This window comes from Thalassophryne amazonica, chromosome 20 (genome assembly GCF_902500255.1).
Source record: "Thalassophryne amazonica chromosome 20, fThaAma1.1, whole genome shotgun sequence".
In the NCBI taxonomy this organism is placed as follows: domain Eukaryota; kingdom Metazoa; phylum Chordata; class Actinopteri; order Batrachoidiformes; family Batrachoididae; genus Thalassophryne; species Thalassophryne amazonica.
Window position 1 is genome coordinate 63894521 of NC_047122.1, and position 24620 is coordinate 63919140.

At 41.4% G+C, this 24620-nt stretch overlaps 2 protein-coding genes across 3 annotated transcripts in view; both read right to left on the reverse strand.

Moving 5' to 3' along the window:
* Positions 1-914, reverse strand: part of LOC117501674 (cytosolic 5'-nucleotidase 1A-like) — a 57167-nt gene extending 56253 nt beyond the window's left edge. Inside the window, exon 1 of the mRNA XM_034160620.1 lies at positions 910-914. The gene's annotated coding sequence lies outside the window, so the exon portion shown is untranslated. The remainder of the gene's footprint in view (positions 1-909) is intronic.
* A 4104-nt stretch (positions 915-5018) lies between these two features.
* Positions 5019-24620, reverse strand: part of LOC117501675 (hippocalcin-like protein 4) — a 28173-nt gene continuing 8571 nt past the window's right edge. The window contains exons 2-5 of one of the 2 annotated variants that reach the window (XM_034160623.1): positions 18623-18625; positions 16331-16504; positions 8433-8648; positions 5019-5286 (exon numbers count right to left, since the gene is read on the reverse strand). In XM_034160623.1, coding sequence (XP_034016514.1) covers positions 5089-5286; positions 8433-8648; positions 16331-16492 — 576 coding nt within the window. In that variant the 5' untranslated portion in view covers positions 16493-16504; positions 18623-18625 and the 3' untranslated portion in view covers positions 5019-5088. The remainder of the gene's footprint in view (positions 5287-8432; positions 8649-16330; positions 16505-18622; positions 18626-24620) is intronic. The other variant, XM_034160622.1, reaches the window with a different exon arrangement.

A 24620-nucleotide genomic window follows, 5' to 3' on the forward strand; every position in this document is an offset into this window, starting at 1 on the left:
AAAATCGTAAAATTTTAGGAAACTGCATCACAAAAATGTGACTCATTTCGTGGCGGGAGCACAAAAAGTGTGAGAACTTTACATGTAACAATTTATATAATGGCTGAGTGGATCCTTGTCATTTGATTGGTGGCTTGTATGTCACATGCTATGGATTATTACCATTTGCTGTTGTGTTTCATTGACCATGCAATCAATCTTTTTTAGGGTGCAATTTTGGTGCTTTATGAAATGTGCTATTACACGCCCCGACCACAGTGCGTGCTCACACTACCGGGGGTGGTGTTTAGCTAGACATGGTGGAGTTTGTTTTGCTGGCGGACGACAATTTGAAGGAGCTAATTGATGCTGCTAATTCTTCTAACACACACACAAAAAAAAGACCAAATCCACTACGCTGCAAGCTGTCTGGAGACATGAAGAGCTGTTAGGATGAAAAGCTGGAAAAATTTCTGAAGTGATTCTCCACTGGACTGAGGAACTACGCTGTCTTTTTTTTTTTTTTTTTTTTTAGTAGTACACAAAGTCGGTGCACAGCATCACGGACTACATCGTTGCAATTTTGGACTCCAATTTAAAGTTCATTTTGGACTGTTAAGCACCAGTGGAACACCAAAATGTAAGTCCCTTTTCTGATGTTTATAAGTTAATAAAATATCAAATGGCAAAGATCGATTTTAGCCGTTATATAAAACAAATAATGAATGTTTTTTTCATTCTTTCAAAGGTACAATTATTTCATGAGGTGACAGATTCACCTCATTGAATGGAACATTCCATCTTTCACCTCAATGAAATATTCATACCACTGAATTCAGTCAGTATTTGTATAGTAAGCAACAGTACTTCTGCCGTTGACCTGCGACGTTGGCAGCAGGGCATCCTTGGTGCTGTGTGTCTGTTTTAGACAAAGTTTCCCTTATTGCTCTCTAACACTTGTGACAAAAAGTGGTGTGACAACTGTTTGTATGTAACTTGTGATGATAATAATAATAAATAATAAAAGTCATAATTGCTAATGGTGCAACAGTTGGTCAGTAGTTCTGAGTACAAATGCGATATATTTTTGCACTTGGTTTTACCCATTTTTTAAAATGCTCTTTGTCTGCCTTTACTATCGACCAGCGCTGACACCGTGCAGCAGCTGGCAACAGCCTTGCAGTTGATGTGAATGTGGTTTAGCAACATGTGTTAAACTTTTTCAAAACTCTGTGATAACTGGTCACCTGTTGCAACTCCACTGCCATGTAAATGATGATCTGCAACAAGTAACTTCCAGTTATTTTCAGTTTATCAGTTCCTAAATAACTGCCATCTTTTTGCTGCATGTGTGACAGAACCATGAGGTCAATGAAAGCTGAGCATTATGCACGTTACACAATGCAGTATAATCAACAAATCGGGGCAAGTAACACTGAAATTTGCTTTTAAATTTTACAGCCAAAAGCACTTTATTCTTCTCATGGTTGAATATTTGTTCTTCTTATTTATCTGCCCTGATTTTCATACAGGTTGAGTACACACACACACACAAATGCCACCTAATGATCCTTCTGCAACCTTTTGCTCTTTTTCACATTGATCTGAACTGACTTTAGTAACGTTCCTCTCCCTTCACCTCCTATCAAAGCGCTTCCTCTCTGACATTTAAGGCAGAAGAAGACAAAAAAAGAGGAGAGCAGGACAGAGGGAGAGGAGCAAAGGCTCGCTCAGCTTTTCGTGGAGAACAACGATAATCATCGAGGCAAGTTTGTCCTTTTGTAGACATACCTTTTATGTCATATAGCCTGTAATTATTGCCCTAATTACTCCCACTCTGGAACGTTCTAGTGGCTCCTTTTTTCCTCAAATTGCTGCTCTTAGAAACAGCACGCTAACTATACTCTGAGCAGGTAGACCAAGAACATTTTTAAGCCCCAACAAGAATCCACAGGGAAAAAAAGTCATCCAATTTTATTAAAACCCAGTTAGAAGCCGAAACTTTTAAAACATGTTCATTAAATACGTTGAATTCTGTTTGATTTTAATGCCAAAATGCAAAGCCTGAATTACCGTATGAGTATCTGCCCTAAAAAGAAGGCAGATGCATGAGTGTGTAGTCAATATTCCATTCGACGGAACATCCACCTCATCACTATTAAACCATAAATGGTTTAAAGGGTGGAGTTACAACACGCTCCGAACATCTTCTCTTAGATTTACCAAACTTACAGCTGACAAGCTAACTTTTATTCTTAAATTTTATGAAAGGGACTGGGACAGGGGTCTCAAACTGATTCCAGAAAAGGCCAAGAGGGTACAGGTTGACTTTGCAACTACCCACTCCACCAGGTGATTCCACTGATTAACTGATTCCATCTGCTCAAAGTGATGTTAATCAGTGAAATCACCTGGTGGAGTGGGTGGTTGCAAAGGAAACCTGTACCCTCTTGGCCCTTTCTGGAATCAGTTTGAGACTTCTGGACTGGGCAGTCATGCAGGATGGCTTGGGTCTGGGTATGAAACATTATTTAAATATTAAAAATTATTAATTCCTCAGTAATCATGGATTAACTGAATCTAAAGTCATCATGCTGCAGATATCTACTAAAACTCCTAACTGGTGCTAACCTAAATTAAATAACATGAAAATTTCACTTGATGCTGTTGGGGTGACTAAATTTATTTTCATTTAGGGTGGGCATTTACATAACTGTCACCAAAAAAAGGGGGGTGAATGGCTAATAATTGGGGCTGTGGTGGGCGTACCACCGTGTTGGTATACCCCCCAGCTATCTTTGAGAATGCCCACACTGTGTGAAGTGATGAAAGAAAGGAGCAAAGAAACTAAGCAAAGCTGACTGTCTGGCCTCTGTTTTTTTTTTTTTTAATTGTTAGCCAGAAATGTATCCAATTAGAATAACTGAAATATGCCAGGGCAGGGGGAGTGGCCAAGTGGCTAGCATGAACATGCAGATCCATCTCGTATCTACTGGGGCAACCGAAAAGCAAGGGAGCAGTCGAAGGGACTTACTGGAGTAATAGAAATATCCAAACCTGAAATGTTAATGAGCTATCGATATCTTTGCAGGAGAATGTAGGTCCATGTCTTTTGGGTCCAGGTGGTCATAGGTGTCTTCAAAGGATCCTTGGGTACAGCTCAGATAAGAAGATAAGAAGCACCACTTGTGTGGTTTGGGAATGTCAGCTATGACATTTTGGCCATGTGTCACGTTCCTCTGGAAATGGTCCAGCACTCAGGTGCTCATTGTTGTGGATCCCAACAGTTGAAGAAGGTCAAGGGGACACCCATGCGGCATTTTGTATTATGATCGTATGACTGAATGCAAATTTGCTGTGATTAAACTGACAAATAGTCAGGTTGTTCTGTGGTGACATTTGGTTCCTGGTGTGGTCAAACATCCTATGAACACCAAATCCAACAGGTTTGTTCGTAACTCCGTCTGACCATGTCTTGTGTCTCTCAGCAGGCCGTGATTTCAGTGACAGCTGCCTGTTTGAACCGAGGTCATTCTGGTTATTAAAATTCTGCCCTATGCCACGTTCAAACACTGGCAGCATTTAGAAAATGACATTGTGGGTGCCAGAATCGACTCAGCCGTCAAAAGAAGAGATTAAACAAACGTGTCACAATGTCAATACTGCAAATCCTTTGGGACAGATGAAGTCAGGATAGCAGTAAATTGGGATGACAGAAACATCTGGTGATTATAGGATGATTGATTTTTTTTTCTCCCCATAAACTAGTTAAAATCCATGGATTATATGTAAACTTTCTTATATGCCTGCTTCATTGTCTTTCAAATGGGTATATCATTAAAACTAGAGGTGTATACTGCATGTGGTTAAATGGTAGAAATGTGCATGATGTACCTCCATCAACTTAAGAGTCTATTCCACAGGGCAGCATCGTACTACAATCGCCCACGATCTAAAAAGTGCAAAAGTAGAATGAAACAGCTTAAACTTTCTTGCCTCCTAAAAGGCTGGCTTATAAAGTGCAGACCTGGCAACTGACTGGTTTATAAAGTGCAGACCCGGCAACCCGTCCAAAAACTAAAGAAAGGAGCTACGCCCTTGTTCATACATGATCGAGGTGTGCCACTCTGAACAAAAACCACAACAAATGCTGCTTCGGTTTAAAATTTTTACCCCGATGGAGCACGATCAAACACGGTTCAAGCCATAGTCACTGTGAATACCCATTTAAAGAAGTTCAAACATGACTGAAGCTGTTAAGACTATGAATACCCAGAAGTTACTGCTGCATTGGTCAACAATTGTTTACATTTTTGGAATGCAACTTGAAGGGTTTTACACACACACACACACACACACACACACACACACACACACACACACACACACACACACACACACACACACACACACACACACACACACACACACACCTGTCCAGAGCCTAACCTATTATTTTTGCTTCTTGTTTTGCCACTGTTAAGCAAGGACACACAGCAATATGACCTGTCATTTTTAGTTTTCCATTAAGATATAAGACTCCTTCTTCTGCATCTTTTCCAATGTCAAATATGCATTGATACTTTTAAAAATACAAAACTGAGTTTTTCACTTTAAAAAAATCATATTTTGACCTTGTTTTGAAGATGTAAAATAATAAGGTTGGGGGTTTTTTTCTTCTCATCCCTTCACTCACCAACACAAGTAGTAGTTGACGATGTGGTCAGAAATGACTCTTAACATTTATGTGAACATCACCTGTTGAGTATCATTATGATACAGCAATATAGCATGAAAAAAGTGAAACTGTGATAACATTTATCCAGGAGAAAGCGTAGCATTTTACGGATGTAGGGTAGCTTGTGTTTGCCGCGTATATACAACGTCATCGGGAGCGTTCGGATAAATATGGCGGTCAGTCACAAACAAGATATTTCTGACTGGTGTGACTCTCCACCAAACCTATTGTACATTTATCTTCGGAAACTGTCTTCCTCCCTGCTCGTCTTTTTAACCACGTGCCTCCTTTTCTTCCCCTACCTCTTTTCTTTCATCCTTTCTTCTTATTTAATTTACACTCTCTTCCTCCTTCCCTCTCTTCCTCCCCCTCTACTTCTGCATGTCGCACTGCAGCAGTAGGACAATGGAAGGGTCGGACTTGGCGGCTTCTTTAAACTCTTCCAGGGTGATCTCATCATTGTGGTCCTTGTCCATCTTGGAGAAGATCTTGTCCACACGTTGCTGGGGGGTCAGTCCGTCCTCATTCATGCGCATCATGATCACTGTGCCGACCATCTTGTAGATGGCCTACAGAGTGAAAAGTGTCAAAGCCTGTTATGGTCTTTGAATTTCAACATATAAATAATGTTGGCACATGTAATGGGTAAAACAACAAATTAACAATGTCTCAAAAATGTCCACCACAAAGCTGAAAACCAAATGAACACTCCTGCTTATTCCTGAATGAAAACCTGAGGCATGAATGACTTTTGAGGCCCCGTGTCCATGTAGCTTTTTCTGGCAAAAAAAAGAGCTGAGAGGGCACCCATAAATACTTCATCCCAGTGCCTCACTATGACGTCAATAAACACCTAAGGAAGAGCATATAATGGTTTGGTGATTAAAACGCACTCACTCTCATCAGGAGCAAACGTCTATATAATCTGCTACCACAGATGAGTATTTTTTGGCTCTGTTGTTATACATTTTGCGTGACATATCATGTGTCTGTTAACACAGACCGCTAAAGCTTCAATATTCACAGCTTCATCCTCAAGCAATGACAAGTTTTGCACCATCTGATTGGTTGCCTGAAAACATCCTGCAGTGATGTCACGGCGTTCTTCTGAAAAGCAGAAGGATTTTCGACTTAAAACTCTTGGACTGGTGACACAAATAAAGCAGAGTGCTTTGAAAATAGATGCCGGGTGTGGCATGTTTTCTGAAGGCGGCTGCATGTGGCCGCGTATGGTCTGTTCCCACTTAGAGCAACTGAAAAAAATTGCTACCACTCAGAGAAAAAAAAAGCGCTATATGAACATGAGGCCTTCATGGAAATCAAGAATTATCTAGTTCTTTGCTCAGCTGTATTGCTTACTTTGGTACACCGTGCACTGTTGAAAGTACCAGTGTGGTACTGTGCAAATGTTTCAGGCAAATATACTGAAACCCTTTAAAAACAAAGCATCCTCATACACTGAGCGCTCCCTGTTGATAATTTGCACCATGGCATTCAGTTAGCCAAGTGTTGTCTTGATCACTCTAGTAGATAAATTACAAGACATTCACTAAAGCAGACCTCTTCTCTCAGCATCGGTGCAGGGATCTCAGCCCGGGGAGTGCAGATGGGGTGCAGCTAGCAGGTGGATGGTGTCGGTGTAGGGACTGGGGTCTGTGTCCTAGGTCTCATGCTCACTGAGTTGCTTAACTCCTGTATGTACAGAGTTTAGCTGTACCCATTTGTTGGTTGGCTGTTCTGCAGTCCCTGTGGCTGCTTCTCACCTGCGTGTGGTGTGGGGTACTGTCCTTGTGTCTGTGCCCGTCATCTCTCGTGGAGGTTCTCTGGTGCTTGCTGTGGCTGTGAAGTGCCATGAGGCCATGGGGATGCATCCAGGTTTTGGGGCTATGTGGCTCTCTTTCCACAGTGTCAGGTATTGTTTGTTTAATGGTGGTTTATGCATCACCCCTTTAGCAAATTCCTACTGGTGTATTAAAAATGTGACTTATACTCATGTCTGTATGCAGGTAAGGGGTATACATATAAATCACCTAAATTTCAGGTTATCACGGGCACAAGAAGGTGAACAGGTAGTACTGTTTTGGCCATCAGAGCATAAAAATGACGACGTACGTCCTGTCCCGTTTCTGAGGCCCATGCTTATTCACTGGATACTACAGCGTGCAACAAATCGGAGTCTATGAGTTCTCCTGCACAGGATGCCAGTCAACCACAAGTTGACCCCAGCTGAAGCCAGTACCCATTTACAGCTGGGTGGACTGTGACAATAGAGTGTCTTATCCAAGGACACAGACAGGTAGTGTGGAGTACACATCTGGAATTGAACCTTCAGCCTTTCCATTGGTAATCTAACTCCAACCCCACCTGCTATAAGGAAAACCTGTTAATACTGAATAGCCAGTAAAGTTGTGAATCAGCACCTCCAAATCTGAGACCATGGTCCTGTGTTGGAAAATGGGGGACTCCCCTCTCTGGGTCAGTGTAGAGTTATTGCCCAGGTGGAGGAGTTGAAGTATCTTGGGGTCTTTTTCACAAGTGGGGGTAAGTTGGAGCGTGAGATCGATAGACAGTTGGGGCAGCGTCTGATGTTTTTCTTGGACGCTGTACCGGACCATCGTGGTGAAGAATGAGATGGGCCAGAAGGCAAGGCTCTCCAGTCGATTTACACTATATCCTCACCTATGGTCATGAACTTTGGGCAATGACCAAAAGAAGAAAGTCATAAAAAAAAAACAAGCAGCGGAAATGAGATTCCTTCATGAGGTATCAGGGCTTCCACTCCTGGACAGGGTGAGAAGCTCAACTATCTGAGAGGGACTCTGAGTAGAGCTGCTGCTTCTTTGCATGAAAAGGAGCCAGCTGGTGAGCATGCCCCCCGGTTGTCTTCCTGAGGAGGTCTTCCAGGCATGACCAACTGGGAGAAGACCTCGGGGAAGACCCAGGACAGTAGGGATTATATTTCCCAGCTGGCTTGGGAACTCCCCAGATTCCCTAGGAAGAGTTATGGGACTTGGCAGAGGACAGGGAAGTGTGAGATGAGCTGCTTGGTCTTCTGCCATCCAGGTATGAGATAAATGGCAGAAAATGAATGAATTAAGTAACAGTGAACACACGGAATGACGTGAGCATGCATCAGACGGTACAAATAACCTGGAAATGTTAATGAATAAGTATTTTAAAGAAATGATTCTTAAACACTTCTTTAAAATGAAAATTTTCAACCATTACTTGTGATAAACATCTATTTAGAAACAAATATAAATAAGTAAAGTGTGTGACCACTTTTCACGTTTTAAAAATCCAGATGTTTACATGATTTCTTTTAGATGGTCTCCAGCAGTTTATAAGAACGGTAGTTTGTATTTACTGTTTTTTTAATCATCATTTTATGATTGATTGCTGTCTTAAAATTTAAGTCTGTCAATTGTGAATAGTTGTTTTAATGAAACAAGTAAATCTGAGATTTGATTTTATTCGATATAAAATATTTGGAAATGTGATGTTCTGTTGATCCACTGATAAATAAAATAAAAGCACATCAAGCACAACACTATAAAAATTCTGAGGTGCCTGAAACGTTTGCACAGCACTGTACATTTGAACACACTCACCCACACACACCAGTCTGAGCACACTCCCTTGCACACACACACACACACACACACACACACACACACACACACACACACACACACACACACACACACACACACACCTCAATGATCTCCAGCATCTCCATGCGTGTGATCTTTCCATCTCCATCCAGGTCGTACATGTTGAATGCCCAGTTCAGTTTCTGCTCAAAGCTCCCTCTGGAGGTGATAGACAGGGCGCAGATGAACTCTCTAAAGTCAATCGTCCCGTCACCATTTTTGTCAAATGTACGAAACGCATGCTGGGCAAACTTGGAGGCATCACCATATGGAAAGAACTGCAACAAAAAAGAAAGAAAGGGGGAACAAAAAAACAAGAAAACACACCAACCATAAGTGATGCACACTGATCAACTGGTTTTTGAAGCAGCACTGATTGAGATTACAACTGTAAGGCCCCCTATTTTTCACTTGGCACAAACTGTTGCAGAACAGCCTGCTAGTGTCATTGCTAGTTTTGACACTCGTCATTTTTACACCCAAAATCACAGGACCACTGGCACTAATGTGAGTGTGTCGGTCTGATGAGGTGTGGTTCTGCACAGAGCCTGTATGTTTATATCATCCGCCCTAAGAAAGCGTTTACGCCTTTGACCAACAATAACTAGGTTCGAAATCTGAAGCTGTGTGTGTCTTTATTTAAAAGGGGAATTTCTTAAAATATGATAAAATCAAGAAAATACTCTGTGGATTCTAGGGGTTAAAGAGTGCAACACTTACCTTCCATAAGTATAATACATATTTTCCAGGAAATAAGGTGCAGAGTTTTTTTTTTATTATTGTTTTTTTGTTTGTTTGTTGTTTTGTTTTTTAAATTTGGCTGGTCCTGTGACTTATATTACAAAGGGACAAAAAAAACACTGCACTATCATTTCTAGCCAGAAGTTACTCCTGTATGTTTATCTGAATGAGGAGCAGAAGGTGGCAGCCATGCACCATTAAGATGGATGCCAAGAGGTATAAAACAACAAGAAGAAGAATATCCAGAGGCTGTCCTGGTTTTTAGAGAACAAGTGAAATGAATAAATCATGCTCTCACACTGAAAGACCACATGCTTCAATTCAATACAGATAGGGAATAACCTTCATACTACTCAGCAACTGACTTGTTTGCACTTTTTTGGGATGGCCTGAACTGCATTGAGGAGAATGGCTTGTCTAAGGTAAGGCTATCTATAATGTTTAAAAAATGGCTATCTATAATGTTTAAAAAATGTGTAATCAATTAAAAAGTTTATTTACATTTAGTGAGGTACGAGGTCTGTTAGAAAAGTATCGGACCTTTTTATTTTTTTCAAAAACTATATGGATTTGAATCACGTGTGATTACATCAGACAAGCTTGAACCCTTGTCAGACAAAGAGATTCCGACGGGAGAGGTAGACCACTCCTCACTCAAAGCCAGCCCACAGGCGAATGACGTAACCGACAGGCGTGAAAAAACTTACGCATGCGCACGAGGGTTCAAGGTTGTCTGATGTAATCGCACGTGATTCAAATCCATATAGTTTTTGAAAAAAATTAAAAGGTATGTTAGTTTTATCACAGACCTCGTACATCAACGTTTTGCTTTGTTGTAATGTTTATCTGTTCAGCCTTAACCGGGGAGGGGGTCTGAGACATGCTTTGTCCCCTGTTTACAATGGGGTACTCAAGTCAAAGCAGTTTCAGTGTTCATGATAATGAGTCATTCACGTCATCAGGAGTGCCATCAGGAGAGGCATCAGTGTCATCGTTAGGAGGGACAACTACCCTGTCATTAGGAGGGTGCTAACTAGAGCACAATAGGTGCTAATTAAAGCAACTGTTTAGTCACTAGCCAATAGCAGTCTGCCTCTCGGTAGGAGGGGTCTGGTTAGTTTGGTTGGTTGGTTGGTTTAAAACTCCAGCTTTTGCGGCTTCTGTTTGTTCTTTTCTACAAGGGTCAAGACAGAAGTCAGACTACCAGAGCAAGAATTTTAGCTGAGGAAGCTTCTGCAATTTGAAGCGAAATGTTCTTGCGTCAAGCAACGGAGTCCAGTCGAAGATTCAAGCTTCTCTACTATGTTCAGTGGTGAAAATAGGCAGTTTACTCTTGAGTTTGTTAGGCCTCATACTTCTTCTTTGTCTTTCGGCTGTTCCCGTTAGGGGTCACCACAGCAGATCAATCGTTTCCATCTCATCCTGTCCTCTGTATCTTCCTCTGTCACACCAACCACCTGCATGTCCTCCTTCAACACATCCATAAACCTCCTCTTTGGCCTCCCTCTTCTCCTCCTGCCTGGTGGCTTCATCCTCAGCATCCTTCCCTATATACCCTGGGTCCCTCCTCTGCACATGTCCAAACCATCTCAATCGTGCCTCTCTGACTTTGTCTCCAAACCGTCCCACCTGAGCTGTCCCTCTGATATGTTCATTCCTAATCTTGTTCATTCTTGTCACTCCCAAAGAGAATCTCAAGAGGTTGGCTCTCACTGCGGTATTGTATCACTTCCTGTTCCGGAGCACAGTGGTGTTTTGCTGTATCTGTTAGCTGTTTAATCTGCGCAGTTAAATTGATCTAGTTAACTAGATAACGATTTGTTTCACAGTGTAATCTTCACGTGCCTTAACTAAAGCACTCCCTCTGCTGAATCACCTCTAAATTATTTACACATTATTCACTTTGCGTGTTTTTAGGAATCCGCTAGCTTAGCGCAGCTACTAGCTCTTAGCCGGTTTAGCATGGTGGCTTCTCCTGTCTCTCCCACACTTTTCTGCTCTGGGTGTGAAATGTTTAGTTATTCCTCGGCCTCCTTTAGCAGTAATGGTACTTGTAATAAGTGTAGCTTATTCGTAGCTTTGGAGGCCAGGCTGGGCGAATTGGAAACTCAGCTCCGCAACTTGGAAAATCCTACAGCTAGCCAGGCCCCTGTAGTCGGTGCGGACCAAAGTAGCTTAGCCGCCGTTAGTTCCCTCCCGACAGATCCCGAGCAGCCGGGAAAGCAGGCCAACTGGGTGACTGTGAGGAGGAAGCGTAGTCCTAAACAGAAGCCCCGTGTACACCGCCAACCCGTTCACATCTCTAACCGTTTTTCCCCACTCGGCGACACACCCGCTGAGGATCAAACTCTGGTTATTGGCGACTCTGTTTTGAGAAATGTGAAGTTAGCGACACCAGCAACCATAGTCAATTGTCTTCCGGGGGCCAGAGCAGGCGACATTGAAGGAAATTTGAAACTGCTGGCTAAGGCTAAGTGTAAATTTGGTAAGATTGTAATTCACGTCGGCAGTAATGACACCCGGTTACGCCAATCGGAGGTCACTAAAATTAATATTGAATCGGTGTGTAACTTTGCAAAAACAATGTCGGACTCTGTAGTTTTCTCTGGGCCCCTCCCCAATCGGACCGGGAGTGACATGTTTAGCCGCATGTTCTCCTTGAATTGCTGGCTGTCTGAGTGGTGTCCAAAAAATGAGGTGGGCTTCATAGATAATTGGCAAAGCTTCTGGGGAAAACCTGGTCTTGTTAGGAGAGACGGCATCCATCCCACTTTGGATGGAGCAGCTCTCATTTCTAGAAATCTGGCCAATTTTCTTAAATCCTCCAAACCGTGGCTATCCAGCGTTGGGACCAGGTAGCAGAGTTGTAGTCTTACACACCTCTCTGCAGCTTCTCTCCCCCTGCCATCCCCTCATTACCCCATCCCCGTAGAGATGGTGCCTGCTCCCAGACCACCAATAACCAGTAAAAATCTATTTAAGCATAAAAATTCAAAAAGAAAAAATAATATAGCACCTTCAGAGAGAACCAGGAAAAAGACATGCTGTGGAGGGGAGCAGAGATCAATCACTAATGATTAAATGCAGAGTGGTGCATACAGAGCAAAAAGAGAAAGAAACACTCAGTGCATCATGGGAACCCCCCAGCAGTCTAAGTCTATAGCAGCATAACTAAGGGATGGTTCAGGGTTACCTGATCCAGCCCTAACTATAAGCTTTAGCAAAAAGGAAAGTTTTAAGCCTAATCTTAAAAGTAGAGAGGGTGTCTGTCTCCCTGATCTGAATTGGGAGCTGGTTCCACAGGAGAGGAGCCTGAAAGCTGAAGGCTCTGCCTCCCATTCTACTCCCACAAACCCTAGGAACTACAAGTAAGCCTGCAGTCTGAGAGTGAAGCACTCTATTGGGGTGATATGGTACTATGAGGTCCCTAAGATAAGATGGGACCTGATTATTCAAAAACCTTATAAGTAAGAAGAAGAATTTTAAATTCTATTCTAGAATTAACAGGAAGCCAATGAAGAGAGGCCAATATGGGTGAGATATGCTCTCTCCTTCTAGTCCCTGTTAGCGTGCGTCATGAGTGCAGATGAGATGAGTTTGTATCAGTCAGATGAGTTTGTATCAGTTTCTGTCAGTGTGTGCATAATGTCTGGAGTTGCCTTGACAACACCAGACAGACTGTCGGGGAGGGCAGAAGATAAGAGGGCAGCCGAATGGCTCACCAAGACTGTAGAAATTCTTCTGGAGGAAAACAGCGGGGTGTTTTGACCTTCGGAGTCTGATTAGCCTGCCATGTTTAGGGCTGAGCAGAGAAAGCACATTTGCAGCTCCTCTAACCAACCAAATCCAATTTATGATTATTCCCTGGTCTCCAACACCTTCCTTTGCAAGGCGTACATTTGCTCCGAGATGTTATCCAACTTACGTCTGAGTTCAAGGATTAATGCAGTCTGAGAATGTATTGCCTTGCCCAACTCATTAATCATGACGGACAGGTGAGGGGTCGTGGTTCTAGTAGCAACCATCTTACCAATTCTTCAGTAGGTCAGGGCAGCACATAAACCAATAAGTACCAGCCCTCCCATGATCAAACCAAATATAAATAAATCTTCAACGTTCTCCACAGAGAGTGGTGCCAAGCATGCAACATGCCATTTCTCCCAAGCGTTGAGAACATTGCCTGCAGGGTAGGTTCCATCTGGGCATATAGGGTCCCCCAGCCCTGATTTCCTTGTTGAAAAAATGGTGTCAATAGCATTCAGAGACCAGCTGATTAATTCCATGGTTAATCCAATATAGTTTGAAGAATTTCACAGTCTGATAAAGTAGGGATTTTGAAGGTTGGAGTAGAGATAGAGGAAGAGAAAGGAGAGAGGAGGACATGCGACTGCCCTGACTGGAGTTCCAAGCCGAATCCCAGAGTCCCAACATGGAGAGGTGGACTACTGTGATTTTACCACACAATGTCTGGAATACTTATAGCACATTCACACATGATGAAGAAGTCCGGTATAAATGACAGAGATGGGAGTGGCTACTCAATAAACAGGCCTGAGGCACAACCATCACTCCTCGAAAACAAAAGGGGATGGGGGAAGAAAAAAAAAAACAGAATTGAATAGAACTGATGCTTCTCCATGGTCTGTTTTCTATCATCTACCTTCTGTCTGTTTACCTGTTGGCTTCACATTTTGTTCTCCCCCCTGCCATTTGGGCTGTGTGGAGAGGTGCATGCTACACCCTGTGGCGTGTGCTCAGTGTGCTACAGCAGGTGGTCTGAACACCTCTCATACACGCACAAACCAAGCATTTCCAATCCAACTGTCATCACTTTGTGATGTTTTTAATCTGTATGCAGAGCTGCACAGCATGTCCATGTGCAAAAAGCAAAGCAGGTGTACCAAAGATGCACAGAGGTGAGGCACTGACATGAAGTTGATCACAATTTCATAGTTGTGATGTGTGAACAGATTGATACAGAAATTCTATGTAAACAAAACTCTAGAATGAATGTCAAATCTCTGCTACAATTGTGGTGACTGTCTTCTAAATGTTTCTTTAAGCGTCACCATACTTGAAATAAATGGCAGAAAACTCCTTTCCCAGAGTATATTACTGATGTCTCTATTTACATGGAGTTAATATAAGCTGACGTCATTTCTGTGGATCGTTTTCAGAAGGTAAAAAGCAGCAGAATATTTACAGACAGGTTCAGTCAGTAAAAATGACAGAAACGGTGCATTCCGACTGGATAAAAATCACTTTGGTAATAGCTACTTTACCCCATCTTCCCAAATCAAATAAATCACATGTGAATATGGTTTATCCTTCTGAGGTCTAGGGGCATTTTCTTGATTTTTGCCATACTTTCAGTAATTCACGTTTTAAGGTACTTGTTTTTGATATAATGGCCATGTGTTGCATATCACATGCTTATCTTGGCAATGACATACTTGTTTCTGGATCCTCAACCTTTGAGCTCGAGAGGCACCAAGGAAGAACTTATGGCATCATGAAGTCGCTGAAGAGAGGTGTGTGGTGATGCCAGTGTCTGTGCAGGCAAACAAAGGTTCAAATCTTTAGGGTCCTAGTGCTGCCTGTCTTGCTGTGGCAAGACTTGGTCGTTAACCAGTGACCAAAGACGACGACTGGGTGTCTTTGGTATTCGGTGTCTTCAGAGGATGCTCGGGTACCACTGGAATGAGTTTGTGTCAAACGAGCAGTTACTAAGGGAGACTAAGATGAGGAGTATCACCTGCATAGTGAGGAAACGTCGGTTTTGACATTTTGGCCATGTGACCCATTTCTCTGTGCATGATCCAGCATGCAGGTGCCTAAGTATTGAGGACCCCAGCAGCGAAAGAAGGCCAAATGGATGCTCACATTTCACTTGGTTGGGGCAGATAGATGGTAATTTTAGACATGTGGGAATAGACCAGTTGTCTGCCTGGTTGGTTACCATCCAGGACCCAAAGCAATTCCGTGGTGTTGTGGATGCAGCAAAGCATAGCATCAACACATGCTCCCAGACCTGACTTCACTTGCTGCATATCAAAATATCCATAACAATCTCAGCTTTCAGAATGTGTGTCAAAAATTCTTTCACTTTTACCAAAATTAATTTCTTTCTTTTCATGGCCAACCTTCTTTGATATACCAAGTTTGGTAGAACTCAGCAAAATGAGTGGGGAAGAGTCGATCACCAAACAGACAAGCAGACATTACCTTGGCCCCATTGATTTACCTTTGGCAAATTTGACATCACCTGTGCAATTCCAAAACACACCTACATATGTATCTCAGGTTTGGTGCAAATTGGAGTGACAAATCACATTTTTGACATTTGTCAAAACAAACGCTTTAAGGACAATTCTGGGGTTGACCATCATCCACATATCAAGTGTGGTGGAAATACACCAAAGGACCTTAAAGGAGTCAGAAACAAAGGAACAAACACTGCTCAAATTATAATATGATAATTTTTGTTTTTACAGTATGCTTCAGTGTCTTGAAAAGTATTCAGCCATTTGGGAATTTTACACATTTTAATTTGTTTACGCCATTTCAAACCCAAAAAGTAATTCAGGCTTCTCTATGTTAAAATTTCTAAAATTATCCTCCTTAAACTCAAATTCAAAGCAAATCTCTACAACTTGATATAAACTAAATAAAAATATCAAATTCAAGCTGATGGGGTGCAGAAATAACATCACCCTTTACTATAACCCATGTAAATCGTCGGTTTTATTGCCAGATTTCTTCAGACAAGTCAGGGGATGGAAACATGAACATTCCCAAGTCACTAAATAGGTCAGTATTATAATCAGTATGGTACTGTATGGTAAATCTGTGTGACCATCCAAAAATGAAAATAGTGAGGGAAGCCACCAACCACCACTGACTTGTCTACAGAAAACTCGTTGTAAAAGTGATGATGTATTTTTCTTCTACTAAAAGGGCGCCTTTACTTTGGAACCCATCATCTTGGCTTTGATATTTTAATTTCATTTATATCAAATTCTAGAGATTTCCTTTCAGTTTGAGTTTAAGGAGGATAATTTTAGAAAAAATTAATATAGAATTCCCAAATTACTTTTTCTGTTCAAAATTGGCACAAACAAATTAAAATGCATAAAAGCCCAATGGGATGAATCCTTTTGCGAGGCACCGTAAGCTAGCCTTTTCACGCCTCTTCTATTGCCTTTGAGCTCATCCCCACCTTAACGTAAAGCTGCTGAAACTCCTCGAGGTTGAGAATTCCTGAAGGACAGTCTTTGAGGAAGCCTTTGTACCACTGCTTGAGCTCTGCCTCATTGAATTCGGTGTTCTTAATCAGGTCGTCCAGGACCTCTGGTGCCAGCTTGCTGTTGTGTTTCCCCATGATGCTTCACCTCTCTGAGAGGAAACGGAGAGAGAGAGAGAGAAGACAGGGTGAGAACAACGGAGGTGAGACAAGTGTGAGACATTAATGGCCCTTTCTTGCTGAGGGAGGACATGTCTCTGAGGACAAATATAAACAAGGAATACACCCACGCAGGCCACCACAAAATCCACATTAACACTGCAATCCAAGCTGGAGTTTCTTTGCAAGCTGCCCCTAAGCAGACTTTTGGACTGGTTCTGTCATCTTGATGTTTGTGTCAAATTATTTTTAATGAACTTTTTTTTCTGCATTACATCACCACTGCAGTCAGGGACTGCAGATGCAAATTAGCCTAAGGTTAACTCTGGTGCAATGCATCAAATGGTAACATTTATGTTTTAATTGCACATGGCCCCTTTTAAATAAAAACAAAAAAAAAAGAAAAAAAACTATGGCTCCTACATTCATTTGGTCTCTTCTTCTCTGAAAATAATGTAATAAATTGGTGATGTATTGGGTATGTTTCATCAGTCATTTTTAACAAAACAAACTGTAATTGGAACAAATAGAAATTTGGAGTCTCTACGTAATTTCAGGCCAAACACTGATTTCATCAGGATTAAAGGACAAAAACTGTGTTTTTGGTAACGTTTTAGAAAAGCGTTGAAATGAAGCAAACACAAACCTCTCGTCTTTGAATAATTTGATCTTAAAATCATCTCTCTGTCTTGGATTGTCACAGTGAAGACTGATTTCATTTGCATCCAAGGACACAACTGGTATTTTTTCATTGTGCATGAGAAAACTAGTTTGAGCAAAGAGATACTTGGGATCTCTTAGGGATTTAATACTAAAATCTGATTTCTAACCTCCAAGATGCAGCTACAAGTCCGTGCTATAGAGGCCCTGAGGCTTATTGGTGATGGTGCTTCTCCCCAGACATTGTGGCTTGAAGCAGAAGCAGTAAGTCTCTGACTTAACCTGGACAGGACACCAATCCATCACAGGTTGCTACTCCAGCCAAGGCCGTTGTCTATTTTCAGCTGGGTGGACTGGGGCAATGCAGATGAAGGCAGCGTGACTGAGAATTGAATCCAGGTCTGAATATTGATAGTCCAACTCCTAATGCACTCAAAATACTCTACAGGAAATTCAACCGTTGCATATTTTTTTTTGTTTCCGTAATTATTGTATGGCTTTGCCTTACAATATAAAGCACCTTGGGGCAACTGTTTGTTGTGATTTGGCGCTATATAAATAAAATTGATTTGATTTGATAAATGACAACATTAGAGTTGAAAAACTTGATTTAACACTACGTTCTACAATAAAAGAACTGCTCTAAAAAAAATGTAACAATTTCCATAGATATTTTTTTAAGTTATTTCATCTTAGTTGTTTCAACTGTCAACTGAGTTAATGCCACCAGACTTCTCTAGTTAAGTTAAAATAATTTTAGCTAAGTTGAAATAACTTTAAAAAAAAATCTATGCAAATTGTTACATCATGTTTTCTTGTTGAGACAGCGGTTCATTTTTAGAGTGTACGATAGTTTATTCAACACTATTTCAAATGGGAACAAATGTAGTTCTGGCAGAGTCTATTTTAGTAATTTAACCTGCTCAATTTAATGTGTTAGTCTTGAACAAACTTGGTATACGCAGTACACTGTAAAAACTATCAGGGTGATTCAACTTAAAAACTTAAGTTCAATTGCTGCCTAAAAACATAAGTCAACTCAACATCAAGAAAAGCTTTTATTGACATTGATTCATGCTTTTGTTTCTTCTAGATTATTGTAATGTTCTATTTTCAGGGTTACCGCAGTCCAGCATCAGGGGTCTTAAGATGGTTCAGAACGCTGCCACCAGACTTCTGACACGTAGCAGAAGGTCTGAACATATCACACCTATTTTGGCATCTTTGCACTGGCTCCCTGTCTCTGTGAGAGCAGATTTTAAGGTTTTGCTATTTACTTATAAGGTTGTTCATGGACTGGCGCCATCTTATCTGGCTGATCTGGTGGAACTCTATGTGCCGGCCCGGGCTTTGCGGGCGCAGGATGCGGGACTTCTCTGTGTTTCCAGGGTGAAGAAGAAGTCAGCAGGTCAAAGAGCCTTTTCGTATTGTGCACCCACCCTGTGGAACAGTCTTCCAGTCAGAGTCCGTGGACATTTTTAAGTCAAGACTGAAAACCTATTTTTATTCTCTTTCTTATGACGTTTTTATTTTTATCTGTTTTATTCTTTTACTTCTGTTTTTATTTATGTATTTGAATTTTTTTTATTCATTTATAATTATTTATTAAATTTTATGTTGACTTGTTTTATGTAAGGCGCCTTGAGAAGGCTTTTGCTGTGATTTGGCGCATTATAAGCTAATTAAATTAAATTAATTGAACTCAGGAAGGTAAGTTATCATGTGGCAACTTCTATAAGTTACCATAATAAAGCGCCTTGGGGCAACTGTTTGTTGTGATTTGGCGCTATATAAATAAAATTGATTGAAAATTGATTGATTGATAATGAAGTAGCACAAATCTTTATTTAAAAAAAAGTCTTAAACTTGCAAACTGTTAGGATTTACAGACGCATTAGGACATCGTTATTCATTATGAATGAGATGATGAGAGACAGATGATGAGGCGGTGGGAGGGACTAGGTTTAAACGGCAGTCAGTGTGTGATTCAGAAAGCATCAGCTGACCTTCACAGTCCATCTGTTAACATTATATATATATATATATATATATATATATATATATATATATATATATATATATATATATATATATACGCACACACTTTCTTTTTCTCCACATTGTGGTATTTACATGTTATATTCACATCATCTTACATTGTCGTGATATCCTTATACACATTGGCCCAAATTTTGATCTTGGCCTATAACCTTGACTTTGAATGAATTTTTCTCAAAGAATTATATCAATTTGTCCTCGGCTGACCCCCAACGATTCCAGCAAGTTTGAACCAAACTGCATTAAAATTCATGGAATTATTTTGTTGACGCGGATACACAACCATGCTGCTCTGAGCACACATGAACCTGCCAAATCCCAGACATGAAGCAGAGTAGATCCTGAGTAGCAAGACATGACATGGGAACACCAGGTGCAGTGAGCAGGTTTCTCCATGAACAACTAAGAAGGGCATCAGGCAATACAAATGTGCCAAAATACAAACGCCAACTGCATAAAAGCAAATAAACAAGACCAAAAACAATACCCCCGGCATACCCTACAGCCCACGGGGTGTGAAACCCATCAACAGAATGCATCACTGTGGTCTGATGGTGGACACGAGGTGTGATGGACTTGTATGACTAGAGGAAATATTGATTTTTGCTAAATGATCAGTTGTACTTGTAAACGCAACAAAAGAAATAACACAAGAGTAAAACAATTATCTGCTGTAACGCCAGCACTGTCAAAGTCACATCAGCGCATGCTAATGTTTTATTCTGCTGGATTTTCCTTCAAATACACAGTCCTCTTCTTGCACTTCAAAGCAATCGATTGCATGGCAACACGCTGTTGCTGTGCACAATCACGTCTTTGACAGTCCATCCACGTCAACAAGTGTGGCAGCCACGCACACACATGCACACATAGACAACCACAACACATTATTTCCTTCACACATAGGCTTTGTCTCACACACACACACACACACACACACACAATGGCCTGCCAAACCTCACAACAAAGGAAGAGAAAGGACATCACAGGACAAGACGAAGAGTCGAGGAAAAAAATATGACAGAGAGGATGACTCAATCTGAATTCACACCTCTGACAGAGAAGACAGAAAGATGGAGAGAGCGGGGATGGAACCACAGAGAAAGACGGGAGGTGGTTCGTTTGTATCAAGTGGTTCAAACAGGCGTGGAGAATGACACAGATCTGAATCGAATGCCTCTTCACTCCAGCTGTCAGACTGACACTAAACACAAAGTCTAATCAGAGTTGTAACTGTGTGGAAGATTTGTGTGCCAGTGTGCGCAAATGTGTCACAGCCCAGCATGAAGAGAATCCAGCTAATTGGACAGGACAGTTAAATCATCCAGTTCCTTGAACGACCGCTCAAGGCAGGCTTCAAAAGTTTTGATATCTATAGCTAGTTTCTCCATTTGTGACAAAAGTAGGGGGTGACAGGGGTCAATTTTCTTCTTATATAATGCATAAATTTAATCTTTTTTTAACAGCATGAATAATTAGGGGCGTGGTCTCTTTTCTCCTTTTATCTCCTCCTGGCATGCAGCTTCACAAGCTCGCTTTCCTTGTTGTTGTTTCTCATTCAGCACACACTTAATTTTATCGGCTTCTCTCTTTGTCTGAGCATCTCACGGTGTTTGCATGTTTCTCCACATTAATTACAGATGCTATTGTTGTAGCTTCTCTGCGATCCTGACCTCCGACCTCTCCTCGTTGCATAGTTACTACATGAGCTGGCCTTTCTGGCAACAATCATCCGAAGCTCCGCGCTGCTGTGTTTCAGTCAATAATTTGGTGTATTCCTTTTAACAGACACTGCACCCCAGTGTTTCCTGCCAGATTGTTGGATATCATTCCACTTTCTAGCATTTTCCGTGAGTATTTTCTGCTTGAAAGACATCGTCGCGTGCACGAACTCTTGCACTGGAATCATGCACGCCATGCATGCCGTGCACGCGATGTTTCGTGGTGCGCTAATTCAAACTGTTTTGCGCTATTTCGCTGTATTCGACCAAAACGTCGCACTATGTGTGAAGGGGCCCTAACGGACAATTCATTAACATTACAGGGTAAATCTGTGGGAGAGTCTGATTCTGGCAAATATATATGATCATAACTGGCATAATGAGGTCTTCCTTAAAAAACGATTTTCAGTCTCCTGGATTTAAATGCATGTCATCTCATCCTTGGCAGTGGTTTTCACTGCTGTCTTGACCCTTCACTTGATTGTTCTTCTAACAAGCCCTTTGCTCCATCCAAGTCATCCAAGTGTTTATGGATGTCTCACATGGCTGGTGTTTTTTCAACCCTTGTGCAAAGCAGTTCTTTCTTTTCTCCTGTCCATTTGCCAACAGTGATTTATTCCTTTTTGACGACAACATACTATCCTTAGTCCGCTGGTACTCATACAGCCCTATAATAATATCAGATCATGCAACAGTCATAGCTGACATCTCCCTTCCTGGTAGGTCCCTGTCTCAGTTTCCTTGGTGCTTTAATTCACTAGTTCTCACTGACCCTGAATTTATTAAAACTATTAACAGTAGACTTCTTCATATCCACTCATGTTAACCAGTCAGCATCTGCAGCATCAATCTGGGAGTCATGTAAAGCCTACCTTCAATATAATATCATATTCTGCTTAGCAGAAATTTTTTTTTTTTCTGAGAAGGCAGAATTTGATATCCTGGCCTCCAAAGAGGCAGCAGAACTGCTTTTAAAAACACATCACAATTATTATGAGTTCAGAGATAAACCATAGATTGCTCATCGCTCATCAGATTGGACAATCCTCTTCATCATTACACATCACCCACCTTAATACAGTTAAAGGAACATCAATAAACTCTCGGACCATTAATTACCAGTTCAGAGACTTTTATTCCTCATTATATACCTCTAGCAGCTCTTCTGAGTTGTTGGTTATTTAAATATTACCTCTATTGACCCTGTAACTTCCACTGGGTTAAACGAACCCTGTGCAAGTGGTGAACGTAAAAGTGCCTAAATGACAATGAAGAACAGAAAATGCCTGGGCCCAGATTGATTTCCTGCTGAATTTTTAAAAACATTTGCTGATCAACTATCCCCTCTGCTGCTAAATATGATTAACAAATTTGCATCCACTCCACTCTTGTTGTTTATCTCTTACCATGATACACCTATCCCTCAAGTGCTAGTTCTGCAAAAAGAGTTTGAGAAAATCCCTGGCTAAAAAATGAAGTTTTCATCAAAGTAAGCTCATGCCCATCAGCGCTGTGGTTGCAGTCTATCCTCTGTGAAATTTACAACACAAGACTTGTCTCAAACATTTTAGATATTTGGGCATCTGGATTTCTAGCAATACTTCAGATCTATTTAAATTCCCGATTGTGACAAATGCGATTTAGGACCAGCTAACCTCATCCACAGGTTTTGATCTTGTCGTGCCCTGTCTCTGTTTTGGAAGTCTGTCTTTGACTCATTCAACCCTCACTGTTAGTTGTACTATTTGGTGTCTTTCCCATTGGTCAGTCAATTCCATCCCAATTTGCTGATCATGTGTTTCTCACACTGTTATTTTAATGCACTAGAAGAGTCATCATCCCCCGTCTCACACCCACTGGATAAAAGATGCCCTATCTTATATGAAATTGGAGAAAATTGAACATTCCCTCCACAGCTCGAACAGAAAGTTTCTTAAAATAGGGCGACACTTCCTGGAGCATGTTGTGTCGTGCCGGCTGTGTGCAGCTCCCCACCACCTGAAATCCTGGCATCACCTACGGCTGCCACTGGTTGAAATCCTGGCACCACCCCATTCACATTAACCTGCACTTCCTGGCTGATTTTTCTGGCTGTATAAACTGGGCCAGCTGTAGCAACTAGAATTTGCTGTAAACTGTAAATACAAAGCTGGAAAGCAGCAGGTTCACACAGTTATCACAGGGACTGTGGCTTTAACTGGATGCAGTGCGGAAGAGAAAATGTGTCAGTGTTGCTGCGACTGAAAATAATTAATTAGCATAAGCTGCAATTGAGTTGGAAAGAGGGCAAAAACGAAAACCTCTGGATCCTATACAACATCCTTTTCTCGCGCGTGAGTGCATTTTGTGTAACCTTTCTGAGAGTGGAAAAACTACAATGGGCTGTAGCAGCAATACAAGGGCAATCAATAGGACCTCGGTCCAATACCAGCTCCTGCCATGAATGACAGTGTGAAGCATAAGCCTCGTGGGTGATGAGATAGAGAGAGAACAACAGAAGAAGAAGGAAGATGGAGTAATCTGATGGGAGTTGGACCCGGAGCTTATTGAGGTCTGAATGATAAATTATAGTCCAAATGAATGAATTCGTGGCATCTCACCAAACCATCAATAGTAAAAGGGAACAATGTGTTGTCTTGGCAACAGCTGCCAAACAGCAGTTGGGAAGGGGACGTTGCATTCAGTGAAATGAAACAATCCCTCAGGCAACCAAGCATGACCACTTCACCTGTCAATCCATGGGCTCGACGCATTAACGGAAAAATGTAAATAATGACAACATGATGCCATTTATTTACATATTGACTAACAAACTGAATATTGCATTACTGCAATGACATGGAGAAGGCGTACAACCCTCTGTCTGTTCAATCTTGTGCCCCAATATATCAGTGCCTTTGTGATTGGCTATCCAAGCCATGTATAGCAATAATAACTCTTTCATTATTATCTTACAAAAGCAAAACATGTTCTTTGTGGGTATGGACTCAGTCACCAATTCTTCCCCAAAAGAAGCCAATAAAGCCTTTTGTCAGCTCCATAATTAAATCTCTGATTTCAGATTTTTGTTATGGACTGAGGAAAAGATGGAGCCTGAGTGTGGTTTTGCATGATATGTGGAGAGGTAGCAGGTGATGTGCAGCTGTGGCAAAGTGCAAGCTGCTCATGCACCACTGCCAAATACCAGTTATCAAGCTTCTATTCATGCCTAGTCCATACCTATATGGATAATGCTGAAAAAACAGGATTTTCCATTTTCAGTTTTAAAGGATGTCTCGAGACCATCCACATGGATCCCAAAACACATTGGTGTCAGGGGTACACCAAAGCAACAGGTGGTGATGCTGTGTTCACATAACTTCACAAAAACGTAACTTTTTAAGCTACCATCAGAGTCTGGACCTACTGTTTAAGACACTCATCAGCCACTTTATTAGGCACACCTTGCTAGTACCGGTTGGACTCCATTTTGCCTTCAGAAATTCCTTAATTTTCCATGGCATAGATTCAACAAGGTGTTGGAAACATTCCTCAGAGATGTTGGTCCATATTGACATGACGGCATCACGCAGTCGCCCATTCAACCAGTCTGTCCATTCTCCTCTGACCTCTGACATCTCATCTTATCTTCAACCGCTTATCCAGGACCGGGTCGAGGGTGACCTCTG